General features: G+C 50.0%; 1 protein-coding gene and 1 long non-coding RNA gene across 5 annotated transcripts; one reads left to right on the top strand and one right to left on the bottom strand.

The window, feature by feature from the left end:
- Positions 1-433: 433 nt before the first annotated feature.
- On the bottom strand, positions 434-14,115 carry TGIF2 (TGFB induced factor homeobox 2). Of its 4 annotated transcripts, none has more exons than XM_005295375.4 (3): positions 13,616-14,115; positions 10,669-10,907; positions 434-3,824 (listed from the first exon to the last, which is right to left on the bottom strand). In XM_005295375.4, the coding sequence occupies exons 1-3, from the start codon at positions 13,632-13,634 to the stop codon at positions 3,225-3,227; spliced, it is 858 nt and encodes a 285-aa protein (XP_005295432.1). In that variant the 5' UTR covers positions 13,635-14,115; the 3' UTR covers positions 434-3,224. The 4 variants fall into 4 exon arrangements, with proteins under 4 accessions (XP_005295432.1, XP_005295431.1, XP_008166353.2 ...); XM_005295374.5 differs by lacking the exon at positions 13,616-14,115 and adding an exon at positions 12,808-13,056; XM_008168131.4 differs by lacking the exon at positions 13,616-14,115 and adding an exon at positions 11,827-11,970.
- LOC122174485 (uncharacterized) lies at positions 12,453-25,594 on the top strand. Its single transcript, XR_010592242.1, has 2 exons — positions 12,453-12,554; positions 23,722-25,594. It is a non-coding gene; the product is annotated as an uncharacterized LOC122174485 (long non-coding RNA).
- The last annotated feature ends 1,285 nt before the right edge of the window (positions 25,595-26,879 follow it).

Below are 26,879 nucleotides of genomic sequence, written 5' to 3'. Positions count from 1 at the left end.
GCTTTAACTATCAGAACCGACACAGCCACAGGCGAAGGAGCTAATCACTACAGCTCCTGCTTCAGCAATGGAGGCAACAGGTTTCTACCAGGAGCAAGACTGGCCCACTGCCAGATCCTTTCCAACCACAGCAACGAGGCCAGGAAAGAAGCCAGCTCACCTCCCCGCAGGAGCATGCAGGCCTGGCTGTTAGAATGGTGCAAATTCAGGACATGCAATATGGAAGGGAGAGAATATGGACTGATGCCCATTTTATTTGGTCACTTTTCAGATCTGAGCTGCATTTTTACACTGCATCCTGCGTGTTAAAGTTGCAGCAGTTCAGCATGAGGTTTTGGATCACCTGGCCTACCACTAACCCTGATTTATAAATACTGGATTTAATAAGCAGCTAGAAACCTAGAAAACAAGTCACAGCATGCCCATTGTTGGGTTTGTTTTTTTTAAAAACACCTTTATTTGACAAGAAAACCCAAAAAGTTATTTACAGTAGTTTTTTGCTCCGTAAATTTCATTCAGAGGATTCTTCCCTTCCCTTTGTTGCTTCACTCTCCACCGACATCCAAGCCCAACCAGGAGGGGCTTCACCATCAAGATGCCAAACAGGATACAGCTCTGTGGTGCCCATGCTGGATGGAGCAGTGCCTTGTGGGAATTGCAGTTCTCTCCCTCCTTTCAGTTACATACACCAGCCCCAACGCTTCTCAGCCCAGTCCCAGGATGTTTTGATCCTCCAGAATGGGGCAGAGAGGAAGGAAAACAAGAAGGTGAGAACTCTCCACTCCCCAAGAAGCCAATGGTTAGGCCTGTCCCTTCTAGGATGGCCAGGAGGTAGCGAGCAAAGACAGGTTCACATCCTCCATCCAGAAATAGATGGGCCTGGGAGGGGGGGAGGGGAGTAGAAGATAGACAAAAAAAGCCTAAATTGATCATTGTTGTCCCTTCCCAAAAAAGAAAAAAAAAAACCCACACAGCTCTGCAGGGAACATCACTATGACTAGAAACCCCAGGCCAGGCAGCTGCCTGGTGCACTGCAGCATTACCTCCCCTAGGAAAGGAATCGGTCAGGAAAGTCAGGGTGCTTTCCCTCTCTTGCACCCTGTGTGGTCCTTTGTACCAGCACACAGTGGGTGAGAGACACTAATCAAACCAGTATGGGAACATCTTATACCCACTGTTCACTGATGTGAAGGACCGCACACAGTGCAACAGGAAGTCAGATCTCTTGACTCATCTACGGGACATGGGAAGGGATTTCTCCCAACTGCTGCAAGTTGCATTGCTCCTTCTCATGGGCCCCATTTTGCTCTAAGCAAAAGGTTATTTTAAAAAAAGGGGGAGAGGGGGATTCCCTGATAAGCCACCACTTTTCCCTTCACAGCCCCAAATCCCACAATGCACTGCTTCCCCTCCACTGCCCACAAGTTCCCATCCGCATGAGCCCCAGGCACGGATGCCAATTGTATCCTGCTGACATTAATATCACTATTCATGCAACATAATAATTAGGCTAACAACCTAGGATTAGTGTTTCTCAAGATAGATATATAGGTACGTATATATCGCTATTTAACTTACATTTACAGTGAAACAGCAATATTAAACATGGGGATGTTCATTCAACCCACGTTGTTCCCATTTCTGCAGGCTTCAAGAGTTACTATTCAAATGAAAGGTGCACAACCTGTAACTCACAGCTATTTGGATTCATAACTGCTCTGCGTGCAGTTTGTGGCCCATGCCACCTCCCCCTAACCCTAGACTCCCATTGGCAACTCAGACTATTCACAGGGCTACGTAGGTTTTTTTGTTTTGCTTTTGTTGTGGCCACAGAGAGATTGCAGGCTCAAAGTGCACAAGAGACCCTGCTCTGTGCAATAAGCCAGCTGGCCACGAGAGGTCACCATTGCTCCACCAGTGTGGCAGGAACTACATTCAGCATGATGAAAGCAAGGGTTTGAAGATTCCAACCAGCATGTGTTTCATAGGCAGTTTGTTGTTAGCACATCACTAGCTTAACCAAGACTCTGCTTTCCAGGGAATGCCTCATGCAGGCTGAAAAGGTTACAACAGCAAGAGAACAAGCAGGCAGTCCATGCCCACAAAGATTCCCTCTTCTGCTGGAAAGAGGGTATTAAAAAAATAAAAAGTACAAGTTATTTCACAGTCAAGATTAATCTCCAACCCTTCCCCACTCCCCCACTGAAATGCCCTTTCTTCTGCTCTTGGTCGGTATCCTCCCAGGACATATGTACATTCCTCTCTCCCTTCCATGATATGAGGTGCACGTCTACAGCAGGAACGCAAGAGGAACAGGGAAATGGTGAAGTGTTTACCAAAAGGGGGGGAAAAAAAGTCACAATCAATCAAGAAATGTTTTCAGCAGATAAGATTGCTGAACAGCACCTCAGAGATTTTACTGGCAACAACAACATTAGGGGGTTTTGTTTCTTTCAATGGGAAAAAAAAAAAAAAAAAAAAAAAAAAAAAGCCACAGATTTAAGTTTTCCAGTTAGTTTGATCTTTGCCTTTCCACAGGCTCTCCAGGGCCGCTCAAGGCTCTGCGGCTAAACTCTCCATTCACAAAATATATACAAGGCAAAACAAAGAGGTGGCCCAGAGAGGTTTAGGGTAAAGTCTTTTCCTCCTCGGGTGTTCAAAACCCAGAAGGTTTCTCACCCCCTTTAGATGCAGTTTTGGCTGGACACTTCATTTGTTTTTCTCCCATAGAGTCAGCAGGTTTTTCCAGAGTCTTACACAGCAAAATAGTCATCTAGTAAGAGGTCAAGCCAGCTACAAAGCTCTCTCCCCACAACAGCCACTAAGATCCTTCCAAGGAGCCAGGCCTACCTCCTTTGGGCACCTGAAGAGAGGCAATGTCTCCAGCACGATATAAGAAACCCAGGGTGCAATCAAAGGTGCGAGGGATGCTTGACAGCTTCCGAACATCGTGACAATGAAAAGGGTCACGTGTCCCTCCAGATGAAGATGCTGCAGTCCACAAGGGCTGCTTTGTGGAGGTCCGAATGCGGTCAGGCTCCTTGGGTCCCCTCCTGGTGGGAGAAGGATGTGTAACATCTGGGATGAGGATCTTCACTGCCGAGAAAAACAAAACACAAAAACAAAAAACCCACCACCACCTTCAGCGGGCAGACGCCAAACCCAACAGAGCCCTAGAAGACAGGAAGGGCGGGCAGACCCAGCTGGAGCCAGCACAGAGCAGGTTATTTGGAGACTGGGGCAGCCTGGGGCTCTGTGTGCCATAATGGGGGCAGCTGCCCATTCTGCCGCTGCGATTCCAGCTCGGCCGCCTTCTGCAGCGCCACTTCCACCAGCAGCTGGAAGCTGCTGAAGTCCTCTCCGAAAAGCTCGGGCGGTGTGGGGGGTGGGGTGTTAAAGAGTCCGTTGGTGGGGCTGGCCGCGTCCGTCCTGGCCAACAGCGCCATGGTGCTGCTTGTTGTGCTCAGCTGAGGCTTGGGGTGGGGGTCCAGCTCCATCCGGGGAAAGGGGGGCTGCTTCTCCTGCTCAGCCCCGTGGGTGCTCACCACGGTCAGGCTGCTGGCCAGTGGCTGCGCGGGGTGGCAGATCACCTGCGGGCAGACAGACATGGACAGCACCTTGGGGGTGGCAGTGGCAGCAGCCGTAGCGGGAGCCACAGGAGGCATCACCAGCACCCCAGAGCCCGTGGTGGCCCCACGGGGCAGGGCCACATCTGCGGTCTTGCCCCCTCGGCGAGAGATGGTGAACTGGTTGGGGTCCTTGCCATCCTTGCGCAGCATGTCGGGGAGGAGCCGCCGCCGGGCATTGATGAACCAGTTACAGATCTGGGGAGACAAATTACAGCTCAGTCAGATCGGCTGCCAGCGAAGCCCCATGGGGGAGAGGCCAAGGCACCATGGAGTCAGGCGGATTAAGAACGCCTCCTTGAGGAGGGAAAGAGAACAGCAGAGTCCTCAGCCATGACAGGGACGTGGCTGCCCTCCGGCTTGAGCAATGACACCTCTCTAGCCTTCACTTGCCCCAAGTCAAGCAGAGAGGCGTAAGCTTCCCTTCAGCACCACCCTGAGGGAGGGCAGGCTGAGCTGCTGCCATCTGCCCTCCTTCCCTTCGAGTTGCTGATAGCCCAGGCAGGTCTGAGATGGAGCAAGTGCTCCAGGCTGCTCAGGGGAGCTGATTCACCTGTTTCCTGGCAGGCATAGCCCACTTTGGGGCCTGGGCCAGCTCCATGCACAGCTGGGGAGGCTGTGCTACTTTGTGCTGTTACTCTGCTGCCTCAGGGGCAGGGATTTAGGGTCCGTTCCCCCGTCTCCCCCTGGACCGTGTTACGCTCTGGCTCACGGTAAACTTTGATATAGGCCGTGCTGCAGACTAACCCCCGTCAGTAACTCTACAGCAGTGATTCAGGACACCATTATAACACTTGTAGCACTGCCTCAGACAAAGCTAGAGCCCTGCTAATAAAGGGTGGTTCAGGATGGCTGCAGTTAACATGGCTCTGGGCCGCTGTGGGGAAGAGGCTCAAAGGGCCAGTCCTGCTCCCAAAGCCAATGAGAGCTTTGCCATCCATGCCAATTGGCCCTTAGCAAACCATGTCATTCTGAAACCTGTAAGAACAAGGTCATTTGAACTATTCTGGGAGAACCACACTCACTGCAGTCATCAGAATGCACAAGTTTTCCTGTCTGTCCCTCTTCAAAATAAGCAGGAGGAGGGGGGCAGTAAAGTCCAACTGGTTTGGCTCAAAAGACCAGATGTGCCCTTGTCACCTGAACAGGTCTCCTACTCTGACGCACTGCCCAGCCAACCCAGGGCAAAGGTGAAAGGGAGTCTTCCAAGATTCTTAACATGCTTTCCTTGCTCCTGATCAGATCTGGAGAATGGACTGGAAGTAGAGGATGCAGCATTTTGTACAGGGCCAACTCGTGCCAGAAGACTCACTCTAGCTCAATGGGCCCATACATCCCTGATCTGGAGACAGATTTCCTTCACCTAATGCAAGGGCTTTGCTGAACACAGGCAGATTAGTGTAACATTCTTGCCCGCATGGATGCAGGTCAGCAACACTCAGGCATGGAAGAGACACTCCTCCACATGACTGCTGTTAGGGCAATCACAAGCCAAGACTCGCCTGTTAATACAATGTTGACAATGTGGCTTTTAACAGTTATAAAGCTTTAAACTTTTTCAATCTCAATATCTACAGTCAATGAATAATTGTCTGCCCCCTCCCCCTATCTCCCATAGTTGTGAAGATTTAAATAGATCAGAGTTCTTAAAAACAAACCGATATTATGCATAAGACTTTAATTCTGCCAAGTCTATTTATACAGTGCCTTTCATCCCAGCACACTTCTCAAAATGTATATATGTAGGAATCATTACACACACACACACACACACACGGGTGAAATGCACACCAACTCTACAGCTAAGGAGAAGTAGTAAAGATGTGTTTGCTATTAAGGGTTCCCATTTCTTTACAGAAAGATAGCTCTTTCCACCCTTGATCTAATTAATACTGCAGTGCACTATAAAAGTGGTACTAACATATCACCATTTATTTTGCCAACTAGCAGAATTATGGTCAAACTCTCAAAGGAGCATTCAAAAAAAAAAAAAAATCTGCACTAACTGAGCAAGGCTCTGTGGGTAGATGTCTGCAAGCCCCTTGGAAATGCAGCTGCCATTTATTCAATTTGCTCTGCAATGTATATCAAGATCTAAAACCAATAAAAAGCTAGATGAAAATCCTTGTGTTCTACACAGAAAGCAATTAGAAGAGTATGAAGCAGACAAAGTGACTGATCTCTTCCAAATCAACAGCTGTGCAAAATATTCCCCCTGAGGACAGAAAAGTTACTGCAACTTGGATCACTATTATCAAGAGCTTTGTATTTTTTTTGGACTTTCAGACAAAAGTTTGTATCTGACACCCTTACAAAAGTCACTATTTCATGTCCCACAGGCCCTAATCTTGCAAGCTGTGTAAGAGCTCTCTCTGAAGTTCTGCAGGCGGAAGACTTCAAGGATCAGAGTGTCTCTAGATTCTAGTTTGATTTTCTTAAAGGGCCACCGTCAGAAAAATCATAAGCCCCGTCCTATCCCCTGCTCCCACTTAAATCATAGCAGGACTGGGACCCATTATTGAACACCCACACTTTTTAAAGGCTGTGAGCAATGATGTAGAGTATTCAACAGAAAAAGCCTTTAAAAAACCTATTGACTTTGTACCATTCATCTTGTTTGTTTTCCTTTAGACATGTCACTAGAGAGGGGGATTTTCTCTCGGCTTTACCAGGATAATTCCAGGTAACAAATTAGGGTCAGATCCTCAGCGGATGTCAATCTACACCACTTCTGGAATCACTGGGGCTCTGCGGAGTCACAGCGGCTGAGGATCTGGCCCTTAACGAGGTAATTAGAGTGGTTATGTTCTGTTTCTAGTCAGCTGCTCTCTGTGTGTTGGACACTAGCACAAGGCTGTTGTGTGCCTGGATTCACACCATACAGCATAGCTTGGATTAGACAAAACACACTTCAAGAGAGCATTAGTATCAAGTAGGTTTTGTAACTAACCAGCTAATGCAGGGGCCAACCTTAATTACCCCGTTCCCCTTTAAAGGTAACCCCCAGCTTATTTTTAAGTAAGGCCAGTGTTTTCCCTAGCGCCCGTTCTTTTGCGATTCACCATTACAGAACATAGAGAGGTGGGAGCTCGGCAATCACCGACTGTTTCAGCACTTCAAACTATGGCCGGAGACGAGCCAAAAGCAACAGCTCCCCCTGAAGTCCCTGGGAGTTACGGGTGCTCAGCACCTTTCAGAATCAGACCCCATTAAGGATGGATGGTGTGTGTGTGTACACACACTTCTACAGAGTAGGCCTGTTGGGTTCTTCTAGATTTGTTTGTTTGGGGGATGGGTAAGGAAGGAGCCGGTGGGGGGTGTTAAGTCAATTTCAAACTCACAGGCAACAAAGCTTTTGTTGAATCTGCAGGTTTCCTGGGACCAGGCACAACAGTCTTATCTACTTTGCAAAAAGTTAAGAGATACATGGCTTCCTGGTTTCCCTGGAGACCAAGCACTGCTGCTCTCACATTCCTTGTCTGCCAGCCACTGGCCCCCGCTCTGAGAGATGGTGGACAGAAATATATAATCACATGCACTGGACTGGGTGGTGGCTGGTACTTAACCCTGATTCTTAAGAGAATCTAAGGGCCTGGGCGACTGGCAGCAGTTCAAATGGAAATGTCAAGTCTGAACCTCCAATGCCACCTCCGGGGTGCATTCAGGGCTCAGTACATTTCGTTTTCTCTGTGACTGCAAAGAGAGAGGTTTGCTCAGATCCTCCCCACACCATGAGTCACTGCCATTGTGACAGATTTTTGTTACCAATCTGCTTACCCGTGGGGGGCAATTTTACTGTGACTGTGACACCATCACACCACGAGGGGGGGGGGGCTACCTCAGAGCTCTCCCCCCCCCCCCCCCACCACCATGGAACGGACATGTGGGGGGGGTGGGAAGAAGAGTCAGTGGAAGTGACAATGTTAGTACACAAGGCACTGCTTTGGGGCACTTATGCACTATTTGATACTCTTTGTATTATTATTCCTACATCCCAAACTTATCAACTATGTCTGCAAGAGAAAATGATAGCCACTGGCCCAAGCACCCCGAGCCAGCTCCATGGGCTCTCTAGCATCATCGGAGCAGCTGTAGGGTTCCCAAAAATGAAAGGGAAGAGAAGTTTAGAGAGAGTCACATGCTGGTGTATGTCTGCCCTGCTGCGAGGGGGGTCAGTCAGCTGTAACAAAATACATGGCCAGATTATCCAAGTGTTGTGCAGAAGCGGCATACACAATAATCACAAGTGCATGCGCAAAGCAGGTTACTGTACACATCCAAATGTACAGCGAGGACATCCAGGCACGTGACTGTGCCCTGAAATTAGGGGATAACTGGCACTTGGTTTATTTGAAAAATCTGGCCTTTCAGTTTTTTATTATTTAAAAACTGAAACAATAATAAATCACCTTTAAGACTTGAGAACCTTGAACTTCCAGGTTCTGTTCACCAGCAAGTTATAAGTGAGACAGAAAACAAATAATATTAGCCGAGTCTTTATAGGGACAGCAGCAAGACAGAGCATAACAGCATAATCTTGGCTTCTGATCTCCCACTTAAGCAGGGTCAGGCCTGATCGGCAAGTAGCTGGGAGCCACTGAAGGAAAACCACAGCACTACAGAAGGAGTGGGGGCTATTTGGTAGGTGGCATTTTTCCTCTAAGCCAGCACCAGTACACTGGCTCCAAGGAGCTCTGTGCTACTGGAGATGCCATCTGTAAAATGCTATGCAAAAAAAAAAAATCACAGTTAATCATCACTTGCTGTCATTAAAGATCCCCAGCACTTTTCACCAGAGTTGGGATATTGAAGGCAGCACCACGCTCAGATTCCTGCTGGGGGACTTGCACTCTGTCCACATTACAAGAAATAAACACCCATCACCATCCTTTGGTTTCTTCTCTCTTTGTCCTACAGGGTTATGCAGCATTGCTCTCCTCTGTTAGACAGCTGCCATATTCCACCTCAGAGGGGGCAGCATTTCAGTGGTAGATGAAGGAATCCCAACATAAGACTACGTTTTTAAATGCTTTGGAATCTGTGTTTGGAGATTAGCTATCAAAAAGCAAGCCCTTGTGCTGCTCTGTTGCACTTAAGCATAGACGTGGATGGCCCCAGAACTCATCCCAAATATAAAGAGCCCAAAAGAACATGCAGAACAGAGTCCCCAGCAGAGGGGGCCACATGGCGTTCCCCAGAATAATTAGATGGGGGATAGGCAGCTTCACATGTCAAATTGTCCTGTATTCTGTTAAAAGCAACAGAGAGTCCCGTGGCACCTTTAAGACTAATAGATGTATTGGAGCATAAGCTTCCGTGGGTGAATGCCCACTTCGTCTGTTGCTCATCCTGCAGCACAGGTAAGGAGGGGAGGGTGCCTGCCTCCACCACTGGTTGCAGCACAGGCCAGCCTCTCTGGGCCTGGCATACGGGAGCTGCCGGCTCAGCCTCTGCCCCAGCACAGACTGACCCTTCCCAGAGCCTCTCACCACCCAGACCCTGCTGATCTGGATGCTGTCAGGACATCCCTAGAGAGTCCAAACCAACAGGGCTGGAGTGGCCACATCTCACAACCTAGCAGTGCTCAAACTCACCCTGCAGAATGCCCCCTCCACTATGGTTTGCCACAGAATGCACAAATCAAGCCTTCCAGGGGGCATGAAGAAGAAAGTCTCAGAGTGGCACAGTCCGGAGAATACTCATGATGCTGGGACATGCCAGCCCTGAATGTGCTTAAATATCACCCAGCAATGGGCTTTAGCGCTGTTAGATGGGATTGGGGGGGGGGGGGGAATCCTATTATCCAAGTGTGGGGGCTGGCAGCCGGCATGCCTTAGCTGATCTCAATTGCCATCCTATCACAGAGGGAGACAGGGAACTGAGAGGGACCCAGTCAAACAGCACCTTGAACTGCACCCCAAAATGACTGAGAAATCAGTGCTCAGTGCAGAACAGGCATTAATGCCCCAGCCTCCTCCTGCACTAGCCAATGTTTGCCTTCAGATGTGCCTCACGTGGATCACTCCGCAGTGACCCTGCGGGGATGACCAAGACATGGGTCCCCATGACACAGCCCACATTCAAAAGGAGGCACTGTAATCTTCCAGCCATGCACAGATGGACGGAGAATAGCTCTGGGATGCTGCTGCTCCCCATGCCAGTTTCCCCAGACTAGGTTACTGTGATGAAACCATCACACTCATTCTGATATCGGAGTCTCTGGAGTAGCACTCTGCCCACAGTAACTCCCTAGCTGCGCTGTGTCCTCTTCTAATGGAGTGGGTTCAGATTCAGACCAGGTGTGAGCGGGTGTCACTGCACAACACTTCAGCTGAGCTGCTGCTGCAACTAAAGTCTAATCACATTTCACCTGTCCCACCCCTCCCCCTTAAAGTCTAATCACATTTCACCTGTCTCCTCTAGCAAATCCACCAATTTTTCAAAGGCACTATTTGATAGGAGTACAGGTAGCAGCATCTGCCCTTTCGCTTAGCACTCATGAGAGCAATGGTCCAGTAGCACTGGCTAGAAAGACTTATAAACAAATAGGAATAAAGACCTCAAGGCAATTTTTGTAAGAGTAGAGGTTACACCCAGTCCAAAAGGCCAACCCCGCCCCGCTTACAGTTTTGCATTGTGGTTGCACTCCGCTGCCCCAAAACTGGGCTGCAGATGTTGGGGTTATGGAGCACTCTGGGGTCTTTCAGGAGGAAAGGTGCTGTATATGTAAGAATAGCTTTGCTGCTTAACCTCTCTGCCTCAGTTTACCTCTGTAAAACAGGCCCCCTAATACCTACAATCCATCTCATGAGAGTGGTGCCATGATTAACGCATTACAGTCTGCAATGCTCTTGGAGATCTTCAAATGAGTTCTCCTTGTACAATACAAGTGCAAAGCAGTTTTCTGCCAAATATTATTAAGCAGTGCCAGGTCCCAACCCCCCGTGCCATGCATTTAACTTAACTCCCTCCGGTCACCAGAAATACATCCTCTTGGGGGGGGGGGGGGGGGGAGATAGGAAAGGTCGAGAGACATTCTCACCTGCAGCACAGAGAGGTTGGTCTGTCCAGACAGACTGAGTTTCTCTTGCTCAGATGGATATGCATTGAACCTATGCTCATAGAGCCAGTCTCGGAGGATCTTCACCGATTCCTTCGGGAGGTTCCCCCTTCTTTTCCTCTTGTTCGATTGCAACAGGTCCAGAGAGGCAGTCCCATCATCTTCTCCGAGGTCGCTGTCTGACATGGTGGAGCTGCCTGCAGACCGCTCCTGGTTAAAGCCTAGCGGAGTGAAAACAAAACAGAGCACAGGTTACGCCACATTCCATTTTGTGACTGGCCTGATGCAAAGGGGTTCAATTACCAAGCAGTCCCTCAGCTGAGCCCTGTTTTGGGCAGAATCCCAAAGATCAAGATGAAACCATCATGTTCATCCTAGTCCCATGCAGACCCCAAACAACAACTCAAAGGCACTGCACCTCCATCTCCTTCTCAGAGAGGTTTATTGCCTTGTATTCCCCCTTCCTTTGGTAACCTGTTCACGTTCATAATATAACCCCTTATAGGCCAAAATGTGAAATAAACAGAAGCTGCAGGGTGATCTATACCTCTGAGCAACAGGTCATTTGTTCAGATGCCTAACTTTAGCCCCCAAGGCCCTGATCCTGCAGATTTCACATGCTTAACGCTAAGCATGGGCCTAACACTCCCATTCCCCTGGGACAACTCAGTGTGTGGGGTTAAGCACACCTGTAAACTTTTGCAGGATCAGGGCCCAGCACCGGCCACTTTAAGAAAACAACACAAAGCCAACCATGCATGATGACTCCAAGAACGTACCAAACGCGTGTTAGTCAGCCTTACAATTCAAAGTTGTGACAGCATTTAGAAGAAATACCCTTTGATCTTGCATATAATTCAAGGTAAGATTTTGAGTATCTAACCCTCTGCCTACCCTGCAAAGTGTTTACAGAAGCCCAGTGGCACCCCCTGAACGTGTTCATCCTCTGCAGAGCGCAAACATGAGAACACTCAAAGTTATTGCTTGGTTTACTTTCCACACACAAAAGTCTCCAAGCTCATTTACTACTCTCCCTTCCCCATGCAGCTGCAGACATCTTCGTTAATTGATACAAAAGCCCCACAACAACCCAATGGGCAAAATTCAAATTCGCTTAAGTTCCTACAGTCAGTTCATTACCCTTCCCGGCCATGTGGCAGAGTTGGTCTGAAGATGGCATTCAAAACCTCGGTGCTTGTCTCTGCTCCCCAGCACGCACGCACACAACAAAGCAGATTCAAGTCCATTGAAATGCAAGCCCCTTCCTCCCTTCAAGAGGAGAAAATGGCAAAGCTGTCTCCCTAATTAAAAAAGCAAATGGATCCCTGTCCGGCTCCTGCATGCAGCCCTGAGTGGCCCAGGGATCAGGGGGAGCTGCTGGCTACGTGAGAGACAAGAGAGGCGCTCTGTTGTGCTCCGCTTCAAGGCACTCTGTGACTGAGCAGGGATGGAGGAGGAGGTGCTGCTGTTTCCCTTTGGCCCTGAGCTGCCCACACCACCAGCTGCCCAGGAGAAGTGCGACCCAGCCCGAGGAGAAATCCAAAACACCCGGGGGGAGGGGGGTTAATATCATCAGCAGATTTAAAACACGTTGGTTTGATCTAACTTTTCCCCACCCCTTCCATGCAAAACCCCAAACACTCTGCAAAGCCGGGTTTTCAAAAGTTCAACATCTTCTCCAGCCAGCGGCGAAGGGCCGCGTCCCAGCACAAAGGGAGTTCGAGTGGACACACCAGCTCCCAAGCAGCAAGACCCTTCAGACCCTCCCCCCCCCCCCCCCGAAAAACTTCTCTACTCCGCTTGGATTCAAAAGAGAGAGACGCACAAAAAGGAGATATCACGTGTCCCATGTAAAGTTCCCTCTCTTGGTAAGAGACAAAAAAAAGTCAAAGCAAAATCAATCCTCCCCCCTTTTTTTTCTTCTTCAAAACCTGAGTTTTTAAACAACCCCCCAGATCTGGGTGTGGGGAGGGGGCTGGATAGTTTGGAAAGTTGCGGGTTGAATCCCGGTGCAAGGCGGGGGAGGGGGGAATTCCCCCTTTCTTTAAATCCCTGCCTCTCTCACACACACAAAACAAACTGGGACTCCATGTTTTCTGCCTGTTACATCTGCGATCTTACCCCCAGACCTCCTTCTCTTTCTCTTCGGCCCTTCCATGGCATAGGGAGGGGCTCCGCCGGGTCCAGCTGCACCCCTCCCGGGGTGGAAAAAGGGGATCCCCCCCCAAACAAAAAAAATCACGCCCAGAGGGGAGCAGAGCTCGGAGGGCGAGGCAGAGAGAGACAGAGAAAGTTTCTCTGTTTCTCTCCCGGAGTGACAGATGCCTAGACAGAGTTCTCTTTGTTCCAAAAGAAACAGGAACTTGCGCGGTTCCCCACCACCTAACCTCTACCACCCCCTTCCCCAAACTCCCCCCCCCCCAGCTGTCACTTTACAAGCTCAGCAAACAACAAAAATTCCCCGCAAACATGGATTGCTGAGTTAAGACGGGTCTGGGGCGAGAGACTTGGAGATCCAGAGGGAGTAAAAATCAGCAAAGAGGAAAAAAGACCCTGTTTTTTTTTCCTGAGGGGAGGGGGGTGCTGTGCAAGCGGATCATTCATTCAGGGGGAGGCACGCGGTCGGGTTTGCTGGTCCTCCTGAAATGTTGCAAGAAGTGTGATCAAACAAAAGAATCCCCCCCCCCCCACACTCTCCATAGTTCAGTGCTTTGAAGGTATTTCCCCCCCCCTTCTCTCCCCCCGGTGCCTTTTCTTTTCAGGGCGATGCAGGAGTTTCTGCAGAGTTTGGCGGCTTCCTCCAAACCACGAGGATGGAGGGGAGACTCTGCCCCCCCCCCGGTACGTGGGAGCCCGATGGGCAAGCCACGCTTCGCCAGGCACAAAGTTTGCCCGAAAGACACGCAGCTCCCAAACTTCCCAGACTTACTTTTCCTCGTCGGTTTCATGTCCCCTCCCGGGTTCAGTCCAGCTCCGGGCAGGAGGGCAGTCCGCGCAGCTGACGGGCGCTCCTGGCTCGGGGAGGAGAGCTGCCCCCCTCTCCCTTTGTGTAGCCTACGGAGGCTTTTAAAGAGGAGGGGTCTGGGGCTGGTGGATGGGTCTTTAATACCTGACACGCTGCCTGACAGCTCCGGCTGGAAACCACCTCTGGGGCTTGACGTCAGATCCCCCCTTCCCAGGGCTGGTTCACGCACTTGGGCGCACAGTTTTAGGGGCAGCAAAGCAACCGCAGGCAGTTCACCGCCCCCCCATGAGATCTGAAATGTGGGGGAGGGGATGGGAGGAAGGGTGGGTGGTACACGGCAGAAAATCTCCTCCTCCCCTCTCTGGAGAATGCAGAGGGCAAGTTGCAGCCTCTAGCCTGTCGGAGAGGAACCCACGAGCCCACTCGTGTAGCTGCTACTGCCCAAGTCTCTGTGCAGAACATTATACAGATAAAACCCTGCAGAAGAGCAGTGTAAACACAGGAGGTCTGATTGTTAGCTGGCGCCTCCGAATCCGGACTAACTGCACTGAAGCTAACCCATGTAAACTAGCTTGAGAGGAGGAGCTCACAATGTTACAATAATACCCACCCTGTGGTTTTGGTGCTTAGTTTAGGCAGATCATGGGCAATTTTCAAGCTGTATCTATAGGGTTGTTTTTAATGGGAAACATTTCTTCCCAAAGCATGCGCCAAACTTTTCAGCCCGGATTTTCCTCCCATCACTTCTCAGTTAGGAGGCTGAGGTCTCCTTGAGGCCCCGATTCAGTAATGCACATGCTTCATGTTAAGTACCGCAGCAGTCCCACTGACTTCAATACCATTACCCATGCGCTTAAAATGAAGCATCTGCATAACTGTTTGCAGCAGCAAGACATTTAAAGCAGGAGAAGCTGACAGCAGCAAAACTGCACCAGGCAGCTTCCTTCATCTCTAGGCCTATCAAGGCCCCAATCCTGCAAGGGAATCCATGCACTTCTTTTGATGTCACTGGGGAGCTGGGTGGAGCAGCGGTTTGCCTTGTTTCAGGAGCAAGGCCTAACTTCTCAACAACAAATTCAGGGACAGAACCTTGCAATAAAAGTTGAGTAAAATCTCTCTCTATATAAACAGATCTTTTTCTTTAACTGAACAGTAAAGTCCTGGCGTTCGGGTTAGCGTTGTCACTTTTTATCCGTTAACATGGAAAATCAGAATCTCTGTGTGTAACACTAGATTGCATTAAAATTAAAGGATTTTTTTTTAAAGAAAGACCAATGGCAGGGAGTCATTAGCAAAGTTGAGGCAGGGATGATTTTCTTTTTGTAAAAAGTCAAGAGTAGGCACTTGTTAGTCATGGATGTTTGACGGGATTATGGAATGGAATGTGGATATGAGACCTTTGGATCTCACTTCTACCGGAGGTCTGTGACAGCCGTCAGGGAGCCTGCAATGCCCACATTCTCTCCCTGGCCCAGGAGGAGGTGGGTAGGACTGGCGAGCTTTGGTGTTGCACTCCGATGGGGATGGCGTGGAGGGGCTGATTCATTGTAGTTATGCTGTTCCTGGGTTATTTGATTTGTTACTTGGGTAAATGATGAGTCTGTTTACTTATTGTGATATTTTTAAAAGATTGTCAAGGCCCCCAGAGTATTGGATGGGCATTCTCTCATGGTAGCTTAATAAAAAAATAAATAGAGACCCAAAGGTGAAGAGATCAATCAATCAGATTAAGGCTATGTCTACACTTAAAATGCTACAGCGGCCCCGCTACAGCTGTGTTGCTGAAGCACCTCAGTGTAGACCAGGGGTAGGCAACCTATGACATGCGGCACGCGAGCTGATTGTCAGTGGCATTCACACTGCCCGGGTCCTGGCCACCGGTCCGGGGGGCTCTGCATTTTAATTTAATTTTAAATGAAGCTTCTTAAACATTTTAAAAACCTTATTTACTTTACATACAACAATAGTTTAGTTATATATTATAGACTTATAGAAAGAGATCTTTTAAAAACGTTAAATGTATGACTGGCACGCAAAACCTTAAATCAGAGTGAATAAATGAAGACTCGGCACAACACTTCTGAAAGGTCGCCGACCCCTGGTGTAGACACTTACTACAGAGATGGGGTGTGTGTGTGTATGTGTCTCTCGTTGGTGTAGTTAACCCACCTCCCCATGATATTGATGGAAGAATTCTTCCGTTGACCTAGTATTGTCTGTACCACGGTTAGGTCGGTTTAATTACATCTCAAAGGGGTGTGGATTTTTCACACACCTGAGAGACGTAGCTCTGCCAATGTAACTCTCCAGTGCAGAGCAGCCCAAAGGAAGAAGTATGTTTTGACTGCTAAGGTACAGGCTACACACATGGATCATCATAACCTCATCTACCAAGATGCAAGACCATCTACACACAATGCTATTCTGCTATACAAGCAGACGTTCTCCTTTAGCCTAGGGCCCAGATCTTCGAGTCAGGTGCCTAACTCCCATTGTGCCTATATACCTTTGAGGATCTGGGCCTAAATTGCTTGTGCTCTTTGAACCAGGAGGCCTTGGATTCTACCCCTGCTGTCATACTAAGTGTCCAGTGGCCAGCATAGTGACAATGCTGAAGTCCTGGATGGTCAGGGGTTTTGTTACATTATCATTTGCCACCTTCCTGCTACTCAGCAAAATGGAACCAGCGATGGTGTGAGTTCCCTGCATGGTACAGCCACTGGGACATCTCAGAACTGTGCCGTGCTGTTTAGAACTCAGTTTAGATTGACAGGGCTGACCGCAGCAGCAGCGTCGTGAGTCTGACCTCAGTGGCTGTTCAGCAGCTGAATATTGGTTTAGGGCCTAATCCTGCACAATGTTGCTCCCCTCCGTCTGTGGCGCCCAACACCTGGCAGGATCGAGCTTGTTAGGGAAAGAATAAAAGTGGACGAGACGTAAACATGCAGCTGTTTCTGAAGGTCTGGTTCAAAGCCCGTTCAGGGCAGCAGCACATGTAAAGCCAATCCTGCACTTTTGAGGACAGTGGGGGTTTTGCCATTGGTTTCAGTGGGAACAGGATCAAGGCTCTTAGTCTGGAGTTTGGCTGCCTAGGGATGTGTGAACTAAGTTGATTGTCCTGAATGTGCTGCTGACTGGTCAATCTGAGTGTGGGGGAGGTGCTGAGTGATTCACTGAGGGCTACACAGAGAAGGTATGGAAGGGGAACAAGAAGATAGCAAAGACCCTTCTCCTGAGGAGTCCGAATGAGTCAGGGAGGGCTGAGTGATGGGCAGTGACAGACAGAGGGGAGTGAAAGAGATTCCAGCCATTGCATCGCATCACAAAAAAAAGTCACTAGAAATGTAAAGGCCCGAATCATAAAGCTGTGTTGTAAGTAGTACAGCTTGTCTCTCAAGTGGGGCGGTTGTTCTATTCTTCTGTTGACCTAGCCACTGCCCCTCGGAGAGATGGGTTACCGCAGTGACGGAAACACCCCTTCTGCCAACGTAGCGTTTACCCTACAGTGCTACAGCAGCACAGCTGCAGCGCGGTAGCTTAAGGTATGTCTACACTGGCAGAGATACAGCGCCGGCCATTACAGTGCCGCTCAGAGAGCGCTGAAGGGAAACCACTGTTGTGTGTTCACACTGTCAGCTGCCTGCAATAGCGTGTTCACACTTGCGGCACTTGCAGCGGTATTTGGAGTGGTGCACTCTGGGCAACTATCCCACAAAGCATCTCTTCCTCTTCTGCCACTAAGAGTTGTGGGAAGGTGGAGGGGGTCGCAGGGCATCCTGGGGTCCTGTCTCAATGCCCCGTGATGCATTGCTTTGCATCCCAGCAATCCCTGTGCTTCTGTCCGGATTTGGCGCCATCTTTCAATGGTTTGTGTACTGCGCGCTCTGCCTCTTCGGTCTGCAGGAATGGATCCCACACTGTTTACCAATATGCTGCTTGTTCTCACTAACACGTCACGAGTGACAGTGGAGTTATTCCTTAAACTACAAAGGCAAGAGGAGTTTGACATTGATCTCGCCACGTGTACTAGCTATGACAGGAGATTGCTTGTGGCATTCACGGAGGTGCTGACCACAGTGGAGCTGCTTTTGGTCTCGGAAAACAAGCACTGAGTGGTGGGATCACATCGTGATGCATGTCTGGGATGATGAGCAGTGGCTGCAGAACTTTTGGATGAGGAAAGCCACATTCATGGGACTGTGTGATGAGCTCACCCCAGCCCTGCAGCGCAAGGACATGAGAATGAGAGCTGACCTGTCGCTGGAGAAGCATGTGGAGATTGCACTGTGGAAGCTGGCTACTCCAGACTGCTACCAATTGGTCGCTAACCAGTTCAGAATGGGAAAGTCAACCGTTGGACTCGTGTTGATGGAAGTGTGCAGGGCCATTAATTGCATTCTGCTCCGAAAGACCGTGATTCTGGGCAATGTGCGTGACATTGTGGATGGCTTTGCACAAATGGGCTTCCCTAACTGCGGAGGGGTGATAGCTGGCATGCATATTCCAATTCTGGCACCAGACCACCTAGCCACTGAGTACATTAATCAGAAGGAGTATTTCTCTATGGTTCTCCAGGTGCTTGTGGATCACCGTGGGTGTTTCACGGACATTAACACAGGCTGGTCTGGAAAGGTGCATGAGACATGCATCTTTTGGAACACTGGCCTGTTCAGGAAGCTGCAAGCAGGGACTTTCTTCCTGGACCAGAAGATCACTGTAGGGGAGGTCGAAATGCCCATTGTGAACCTTGGAGACTCTGCCTATCCCTTAATGATGTGGCTTATCAAGCCATACATGGGGCATCTTGACAGCAGCAAGGAGTAGTTCAACAACAGGCTGAGCAATTGCAGAATGACTGTTGAGTGTGCTTTTGGCCGTTTAAAAGCCCGCTGGCGCTGCCTATATAGGAGGCTGTACCTGGCCGATAACAATATTGCTATGCTTATAGCCGCGTGCTGTATGCTCCATAATAGTTGTGAAGGGAAGGATGAAAGCTTCACTCAGGGCTGAACCGCTGAGGCTCAGCGCCTGGAGGCTGAATTTGAACAGCCAGAGACCAGGGCTAGTAGAGGGGCGCAGCGTGGGGCCATAAGGATCAGGGATGCCTTGAGGCAGCAATCTGAAGCTGAAATCCACTAATATTTGTTGCTATGCTCGGGAGTGCAGTGCTTGTAATGCGAGGAGGTGATTGTGATTGGTGCAGGTGATGCATTATGAAGGTTTAAGAAAGTTGCCTGTTGCTTTGCAGAGCTCTGTTTGCTTTCAATTAATGGAATAAGGATTGCTTTCAAACCAAAACTATTCTTTTATTTAAAAACAACAACTAGAGGAGAGAGACAAACAAAAAAACCACATCAGCACTGTGGGGGATGAGGGAAGGGAGAGTCCCAGGAGGAGGTGGGGTCCCGGGACGGTTAAAGATTTGTATATGTCCAGGTATCATATGCAACCTTGTCCTTTGGAGTACAGTGCAGCGGGTACTGTACTTCAGCAGGGCTAAACTGCAGAGGGATGGGTGTTGAGTGCAGTGGGTACTGGGAGTCCGCAGGGCTGGACTGTGACGGGGCAGGAGTGGAATGCAGCAGGTACAGACTGGAGCCAGGAGGTTGATAAGATTTTTTTGGCATTGTCTGGGGAGCGCATGGGAAAGAGTTTTGCAACAGCGGCTGCAGGGGAAGGCAGGCATAGAGCTGCTCGGTTTGTAGTGCTAGTAGCACCTGGAGCATGTCCACTTGGCGCTCCATAACTTTTAAGAGCAGCTCCATGGCTTCTTTCTGGCATGCCGTGTTCTCCTTTCAGTCCCTCTTCTCACTGTCCCGCCACTGCTTCAGTTCTTGTTTTTCAGCCACAGAGTGCATCATGACATCACACAGAAAGTCCTCTTTAGTTCTTCGTGGCCGCTTTCTAATTCTGCGCAGCCATTCAGCTGGTGATAACAAAGAGGAAGGCTGGGCTCCCAAGGTCATATCTGTGAAGCCAAAATGCAACATTTTACAGAAGTAGCATGGTTTGCAACACACAGACCACTGATTCAGTGATTTAAAACACAGCCACTATTCACATACCTGTCACTAACTGGCTGACCCCAGGAAAGCTCACATGAGCCACAAGACCCCCAAAATGGTGCGTAACGACAGGGGCAGAGGAAATCAGTGTTCCAGGACTGTACTGTACACTGGGCATGTGGCTCTTGGGGAGAGCCAGCACTTGGGGGGGGGGGGGGCTGATAATCATTACTGTCCCCACATTTTCCACAGGCTGTGTTCATTATGGAAGATATCTCGCTGCTGAGGGTGAGCAGGGAATCAAGGGAGGGTCTTCTCCAAGACTGCGGCTTCTGCCCTGGCCCTTATACGGCTCACCTGTGTGCAGCAATGATCCCAACCTCCTCCTCCCCTCCCCCCAGTGACGGCAAAGTGGCATGGGAAAGTTACCCTTAATGGGGCAAGAAACAAAGCAGTTCTGCCAAAGAACCTGCAGCAGTAGATTGCCAGTATCTCCATGAGAGTTTCCTGGAGATCTCTGAGGCAGATTCCCGTGAAGTGAGGGAATCAATCAATACCCTGTTCTGCCGCTCAGACTAGGTATGCGCTGGTATGCACATCGTACAGACACAAGCCTGCTTTTTGCAACCCTCCTGCCCCCGACAACTCGCTTCAGCGATTCCCAAAATCAAAGCCACTTACCAGGGGCCTCTTCTCCTGTTTGCACTACACCAAGCTCCAACCACTGTGACTGGGTAGCCTCCTTCAGGGTGGAGAAGAGCTCCTGGCTGCATGCATCTCTGACCTCCGAGTCATCCTCTGCCTCTGGGTCCCCCTCCACATCATTGTCTAAGATTTCCTCCTTCTCGCTCGATCCACTCTCAACTGGCATGCGAACCACCAAAGTATCCACAGTGGTCTTCACAGTGGAGGTGGGGTTGCCACCAAGTATCGCATCCAACTCTTTGTAGAAGCAGCAGCTCGTGGGCGCAGCACCGGAGCCTCCCGTGCCTTGTGGTAGGTGTTCCGCAGCTCCTTCACTTTGACACTGCACTGCAGTGTGTCCCGGTCATGGTCCCTTTCTGTCATGCATCGTGAAATCTGTCTGTAGGTATCATAATCCCTACGGCTGGAGTGCAGCTGGGACTGGACAGCCTCCTCTCCCCGAATGCTGATGAAGTCCAGCACCTCGCCATTGCTCCAAGCGGGGATCGCCTGGTGCGTGGAGCAGTCTTGGTCACTTGGAAAGACGTGCTGAGAGCACTGCACGCGTCACTGAGCAAACAGGAAGGGGACTTTCAAAATTCCCAAGAAATTTAAGGGGTGGGGCTCATGGTTGGTCACCTGAGAGCAGGGCAGTAGAGTTCAAACCGATGTCCAGAGAGGCGAGAACGGGCATTGTGGGACACCTCTCGGAGGTGTACTGGTATACCTATGCCAGTAAAGTATTCCTAGTGTAAACATGGGCACAGTTTTACTGGCACAACCCCTAGTGTGGATGCAATCATACCAGGATAAATGTACTTTCATGAATAAGCACATTTATACTGGTATAACTGCACCCACACCAGGGGATTGTACCACTGTAACAATACCAGTGTAGCTGAAGCAGTACAATTTTTGTGTGTGGATAAGGCTGTAAGCCCCCCCCCACCCCCCCCGGTCCCAGAACCTCCTCTTGTAGCGAGCACAGCCCCTAGTTTCTAATCACAGTACTGGTTTTCTCTTTAGCTGGCAAACAACCCTCCCCCTATTTTGTTTTCTAAATTGCGTCAGACCTGGAGAAAAATTAGAGGAAATGGTTTGTGAACTCAGGCAAATTTCTGAGCCAGAAAGATGTCTGTCTGACTAGCTGTGGCAAAAGCCTCCGTGAGGTCTACCCAGCCCTTAACACAATCATGTGAGCTCCGACCAGCAGAGCTTTTGACAGAAGGTAGGAAGAGAAAATCTTGGTAGGAAGGAAAAAGCTTTTGAAAATCTCGATGGCTGCTCATCTGCATCTTTATGTGCCTAAATACCTCTAAAAATCTGACCCAAAGTGGCTAGGTTGAGACCTTTTGCTTATTATTAATGATCCATTACTTGGACCCTTTAGGCACTCCTATCATTTAATTCAGGGTAGTAGGCACTTTGAAGGAGATGTTTGACTTGCAATGGGATTTAGGGTCCTAAGTCACTTAGAGCTGTTGAAAATGTCGCCCAGGCAACCAGTTGCCAATTATGCCTTTGAAAATGATCAACTCCAAAAGCCGAGTGTCCATGTGCTGTAGGAGCACGGAGAAGAAGACAGGAATCTCAGGCCTTGGCTACACTGGCGCTGTACAGCGCTGCAACTTGCTGCGCTCAGGGGTGTGAAAACGCTCCCCCCCCCCCCCGAGCGCAGTGAGTGCAGCGCTGTAAAGCGCCTGTGTAATCAGAGCCTGCAGCGCTGCAAGCTACTCCCCTCGGAGAGGTGGAGTACTTACAGCGCTGCAAGAGAGCTCTCGCAGCGCTGGCGGCGCGACTACACTCGCGCTTCACAGCGCTGCCGCGGCAACGCTGTGAATCCCCAAGTGGAGCCAAGGCCTCAGTCGGATGAGGAAAATATAAGGAGCATCGCAAATGCAAGCTGAGCTGCACCTGTGTTACTGAGGGATGGAGAATATGAGCTAGAACTAGAGGGCAGGGCTTGTGCTTCTGTAGGCTCTCGCTGAGAGGCATGTTCACCACTGCACGTGTCAGGGTTTCCTTTTCAGAGGAGAGGGCAGAAGGAGGGTCTTTTCCAAAGCACGTTAGTAAAGAGCCATGGAGATTCAATCTTTTCCCAGGTAAAGGTTCCCGGGTGGCACAGAATATAAATCTTCAGGCTGGATTTTCTTTAAAGGATTTTGCTGCTTCTTCAGTGTCCTCCTTGTGAAACCAGCAGGCTGCTGCCTTGAGCCCAGCTTTGCAGAAAACAGTCTCCAGTAAACAATAGCACCTCCCACACCCTGTCCACCTCAGTGCAAAGCCTAAGGGGGCTCATTGAAATGCGAATGCCCTTAAGACCAGGCAATTGAAGAAACAATCAACCAGCTGGGTCAAGGGGCACTGAAAACAGGGGAGATTGGAGAGGGTCACTGGCTGGGCTGCAGCATCCTTAGGGCCTTGTTCACTCTGGGCTTCCTGGAACCTGTAACTCCCCACTGGCGATAGCAACAGGCACGGGGAGCTGTAGCGGAGGGAGGACTTGGGCATATTTACCGAGAGCAGGTCTCTCTACAGTGTTTAAAAGAGCAGCCATGAGAGCCTATGCTGACCTGCTGTGTGAGCTTGGGCAAGGCAGTCACTGAACCTGTGTGCCTTGGTTTCCCCTCCCACCCTTTGTCTATCCTGTCCATTTAGACTGTGTCTACACTGCAGCGGCAGCTGAAGACACTTGCTACAGCAGTGGAAGGGTTTTTCTCATCACTGTAGTTAATCCACCCCCTCAACAGGCGGTAGCTAGGTTGATTGAAGAATAACTCTTGATGGGGGGGGCACAATTTAAAGGTTCGGGAGGGGGCATGTGACCATCCCACATGTCGCCTCTGGACTGAGGAGCATCAGCAGAGCTGGGCAGCAGCGAGCGAACACTTCGGGGAGCATCTCATGGCAGCCAGGCCAGGGCCAGCTCCCGGGGGTGTCACTGGCTGGCACTGGACTCCTTCAGAGGAGAGGCAAGAGCGTGTTGGGGGCGCAGCTTGGATTTCTGTCACCTGCCTTGCCAGGGGAGCGCCCAGATGTGCAGGGATGGCCCAGCTAAGGGAACATGGCAGGGAGGGCTGCTGGGGAGCCAACCAGCTCCCACTGTGTGGAGAGCCAGGGGCCCAAGTGGGCCACACAGCTCCCACCAACTTCCAATCCACTGGCTCCTGGCAGGCACGCCTCAGTTTGAAAACCTCTGTGCTAAATGGAAGGCAGAAATCTGAGGGGGCACGTGACTCCATGTGCCCACCTCCCACTCCATTTTCCCACCCTGGTGGCTTTCCCACCCTGGGGGGCTGCCCCCTTTGCCCCGCTCTGGTTACGGCCCTGTCCAGGGCAGTCCCACAATGAGAAAAGGCTTGTTTTCTGGTTCTGTTTCAGATCTGGATGAAATTTCATCAGAATGGTCCAAGACAGCAGAACTGTTGCAGGGGAAACTGACCTTGCAAGATTTGAGATGGTGGAGGCTTTGCTAGATCAGCTGGACCCAGGAAATTTCCACCATTCGGGGGCAGACATCTCCTAAGAGCAACTAGCAGCATTTCGGCACTGTTGAATCCAGTCCTGAACCCTAGTCACAATTCCCCTTTGAACCAAAATCCTCTCCTCTCCCCCTAACCTAGCTCTCCCTCTCAGCACTGCCTGGGCCCACATTTTATACCCTCTTTGTTTCCTTGCTCCAGTTACAGCAGGGGCCAGAGTGACAGAAAGCTCATGAGAAGGCCCGTCTGTATGTGACAACTGGACCAGGTTTGCAGCCAGAGGTTCAGAGACATGGGAATCAAAGTGACTTACCCAAGCTTCTGAGAGCCTCCCCCCCATGCCACAGCCATGATGGGATTGATCTAATTTTTTCCACGGTTCTGTTTGCTCATTCATTTTGTGTGTACTGTGGAGCTGGGAGATAATGGCCCCCTGAGAGCTCCCTGTTTGCTTTCTGACCTCCTGAGGGTAGGGGGAGATTGGGCTCCAGACTTAAGTGATTGAGCAGTTAATGAGTGACTTTAGGCCCGAGGTGGAAGGGTGAGAGGCAAAGCAGAGTTGAAGGGGTAAGGAAGGGTCCATCCAAACCTGGCAGCATCGCTCCATAAACTCCTCAGGGGTGCCCATGTGGCTGGCACAGATGCCAAACATTGAATGGCAATTAATAGGGGTGTTTGGGAGGGGAAATGGGCACAGAGTTAGCTCCGTTTGAAATGCTTTGGGCGCAGCTGGTCTTTATTATAACATGAAGATAGAAAGAAAAGTGTTTAAAAAGTAATAGGTACCAGCTTTATTGAATAGGGCAGGTTGGCACCTGTGTTCTTTGTACACACCTGCTGGCATCTGAACACTAAGACTAGCGTACAGGGAGGAAAATGGGGCACGTTAACTAACACCATAGAAATCCTGGCGCCCAGGGAGTGTTTGAGATGAACAGTGTGGAGGAATGGTAACTACAGTAGTTGAAATAAATAGAGGCAGATGGCATGGAGTGTGGGCAGCTTGATTATGGTTTATTGTTGTTATTTAAATGAAGACAATATGCTCTGCACTAGGTAGGACATAAAAGGAACATGGCCCTGCCCTACACAGTTTATAATCCACCTTGACGTCTGGCTTGTAAGCAGCCAGGGGTATCTTAAGCTGATAGCATCCAAGGGCTTTGAGGAGTGGGTCACAGTGCCATTGGCCAATGAGAATGCTCTGTGGGCTCCCATTGGCTGCTAGCACTAGTGACAGGCGGAGCAGCTGGGAGGTGTAAGTGTAGTGTAGCAGATAGAGCACTGTACTGGGAGTCAGGAGCGTTCTTATTGGCAGCCCTGGCCCTGTGACTTGAGTCAAGTGACTCCACTTCTGTGCCCTCTGTGGCAGTTTGGCCATTTTGGATTGTAAGTGCTTTCATCAGGATCTTTTCTAGGAAAAAGATAAGACCCCATTGTTATCCACTGCTGGTTACAATGGTGGGAAAAGTAACACACAAATAGCTCGGGCATTTTTACAGCTCTGTGGGTTAGATACCACAGGGGGGAAATGCATGCACCCTGTCTATACTACAGCCTCACTGATGCTATTGCTATTGGTAAAATAGGAGGTGGAACTTCCCGTTCTAGATACACCTAACGAGATTATTATTTATAAAGCCCCCTGAATGTGTATGGCACCTTACAGAGAAGGGAGACAATGTCCTTGCCCCAAGAGTGCACACTCTAAAAGTTGAGAGCTAATTTGTCCACCTAGGTTTTAATCAAGTATCTGTCACCATGGGAGCTGTGCACTTCTAGAAAAAGATGGATCCAAGTTTGGAGAGGGAAGCTCAGGGAAACAGCAATAAGATCATACAATAGCTTTGAATTTCAGGACGTGTCTTGGAGGGCAGAGCTGTGGTGGATCAGGTTAGGAAGGGGATTCCAGGTAGCTGGTGGGTGCATGGAAGGTGGCTCACAGACAGCAGTGGGAGAACCAAATGAAAGGGTGTGATGTGCTACACAGAGCACAGAAAGGAAGCTCCACTCAGTGGCCACAGGAAGCGTCCGCAGTTGTGCGGGATAGAACAGAGGTGAATCGGTTTAACCGTGAGCTGTTTGGATTGCAGCGCCATTCAGACACCGTCTTGGAGGCTATTTCAGAACCTCGATTGAGTCCTGTCAATGGGGCATTTCCAACACACCTTTCCTGCCTATGGCCTTGTCTGTACACATAAATCGCACTTTAAGGGGCGGTCCACTTTTATATTTTACTGGTATAACTATGTCAGTTAGGGGTGTGGGGTTTTTTTGTCCTCGTGATTATACTGGGAAAAGCCCTAGTGTAGACACAGTTTTACCAGTACAAAGATGCCTTATGCCGGTAGAACTTATTTCAATTCCTGTCCACATTAGGGGTTATCTCTACACTGCAGCAGAAGGTGTAATTCCCAGCTCTGCTCAAGCTAGCACACTAAAAATAGCAGTATGGCCATGCAGGTGCAGGTACAGGCAGAGGCTTGGGCTAGCCCCCGAGAACGTACATAGGGTCTCAGGCCTGGTCTGCACCAGGGGTTCTCAACCTTTTTCTTTCTGAGGCTCCCCACAACATGCTAGAAAAACACCAGGGCCCAGCATGGGAGGGGGGAACTCAAAGCTCTTGGCTGGGAGGGGAGGGGCTCAGACATAGGTGTAGTTTGACTTTTATTTTGGGTGGGCAGGGGCCAGTGGGGCTCGAGTCAGCTCTGCAAGATGGGGGTCTGGGGAGGGAGCATCACCTCCACCCCCAACTCACCTCAGCAGGCCACCCAGCCTGTCTGGGTTGGGGACGCAACCAAAAATTATAACTCAAAGGTGGGGGGCTCAGCTCCAAAAGTTTGAAAACAGCTCAGGGTGCAGGGAGGGGGTAACTAGGGGCTGTGTGTGGGCAGGGGGTAGCTCAGGGTGCAGGAAGGGGGTAGCCAGGGGCTGTGTGGGGTCAGGGGAGTAGCTCAGGGTGCAGAGAGGGGGTAGCCAGGGGCTGTGTGGGGTCAGGGGAGTAGCTCAGGGTGCAGGGAGGGGGTAGCCAGGGGCTGTGTGGGATCAGGGGGGTAG

This window comes from Chrysemys picta, chromosome 13 (genome assembly GCF_011386835.1).
Source record: "Chrysemys picta bellii isolate R12L10 chromosome 13, ASM1138683v2, whole genome shotgun sequence".
NCBI classification, from domain to species: Eukaryota; Metazoa; Chordata; order Testudines; family Emydidae; genus Chrysemys; species Chrysemys picta.
Note: the sequence above shows the minus strand (reverse complement) of the source record. Positions and strands in the feature narration are given on the sequence as shown.

Coding starts and splice junctions, on each gene's coding strand:
- TGIF2 (XM_008168131.4), bottom strand. CDS start 11,866: ATGCCATCTTCAGACCAACTCTGCCACATGGCCGGGAAGG. Junction 10,908..11,826: donor CTGCCACATGGCCGGGAAGG/GTAATGAACTGA, acceptor TCACTCCGCTAG/GCTTTAACCAGGAGCGGTCT. Junction 3,825..10,668: donor CCAACCTCTCTGTGCTGCAG/GTGAGAATGTCT, acceptor TTGTCTCCCCAG/ATCTGTAACTGGTTCATCAA.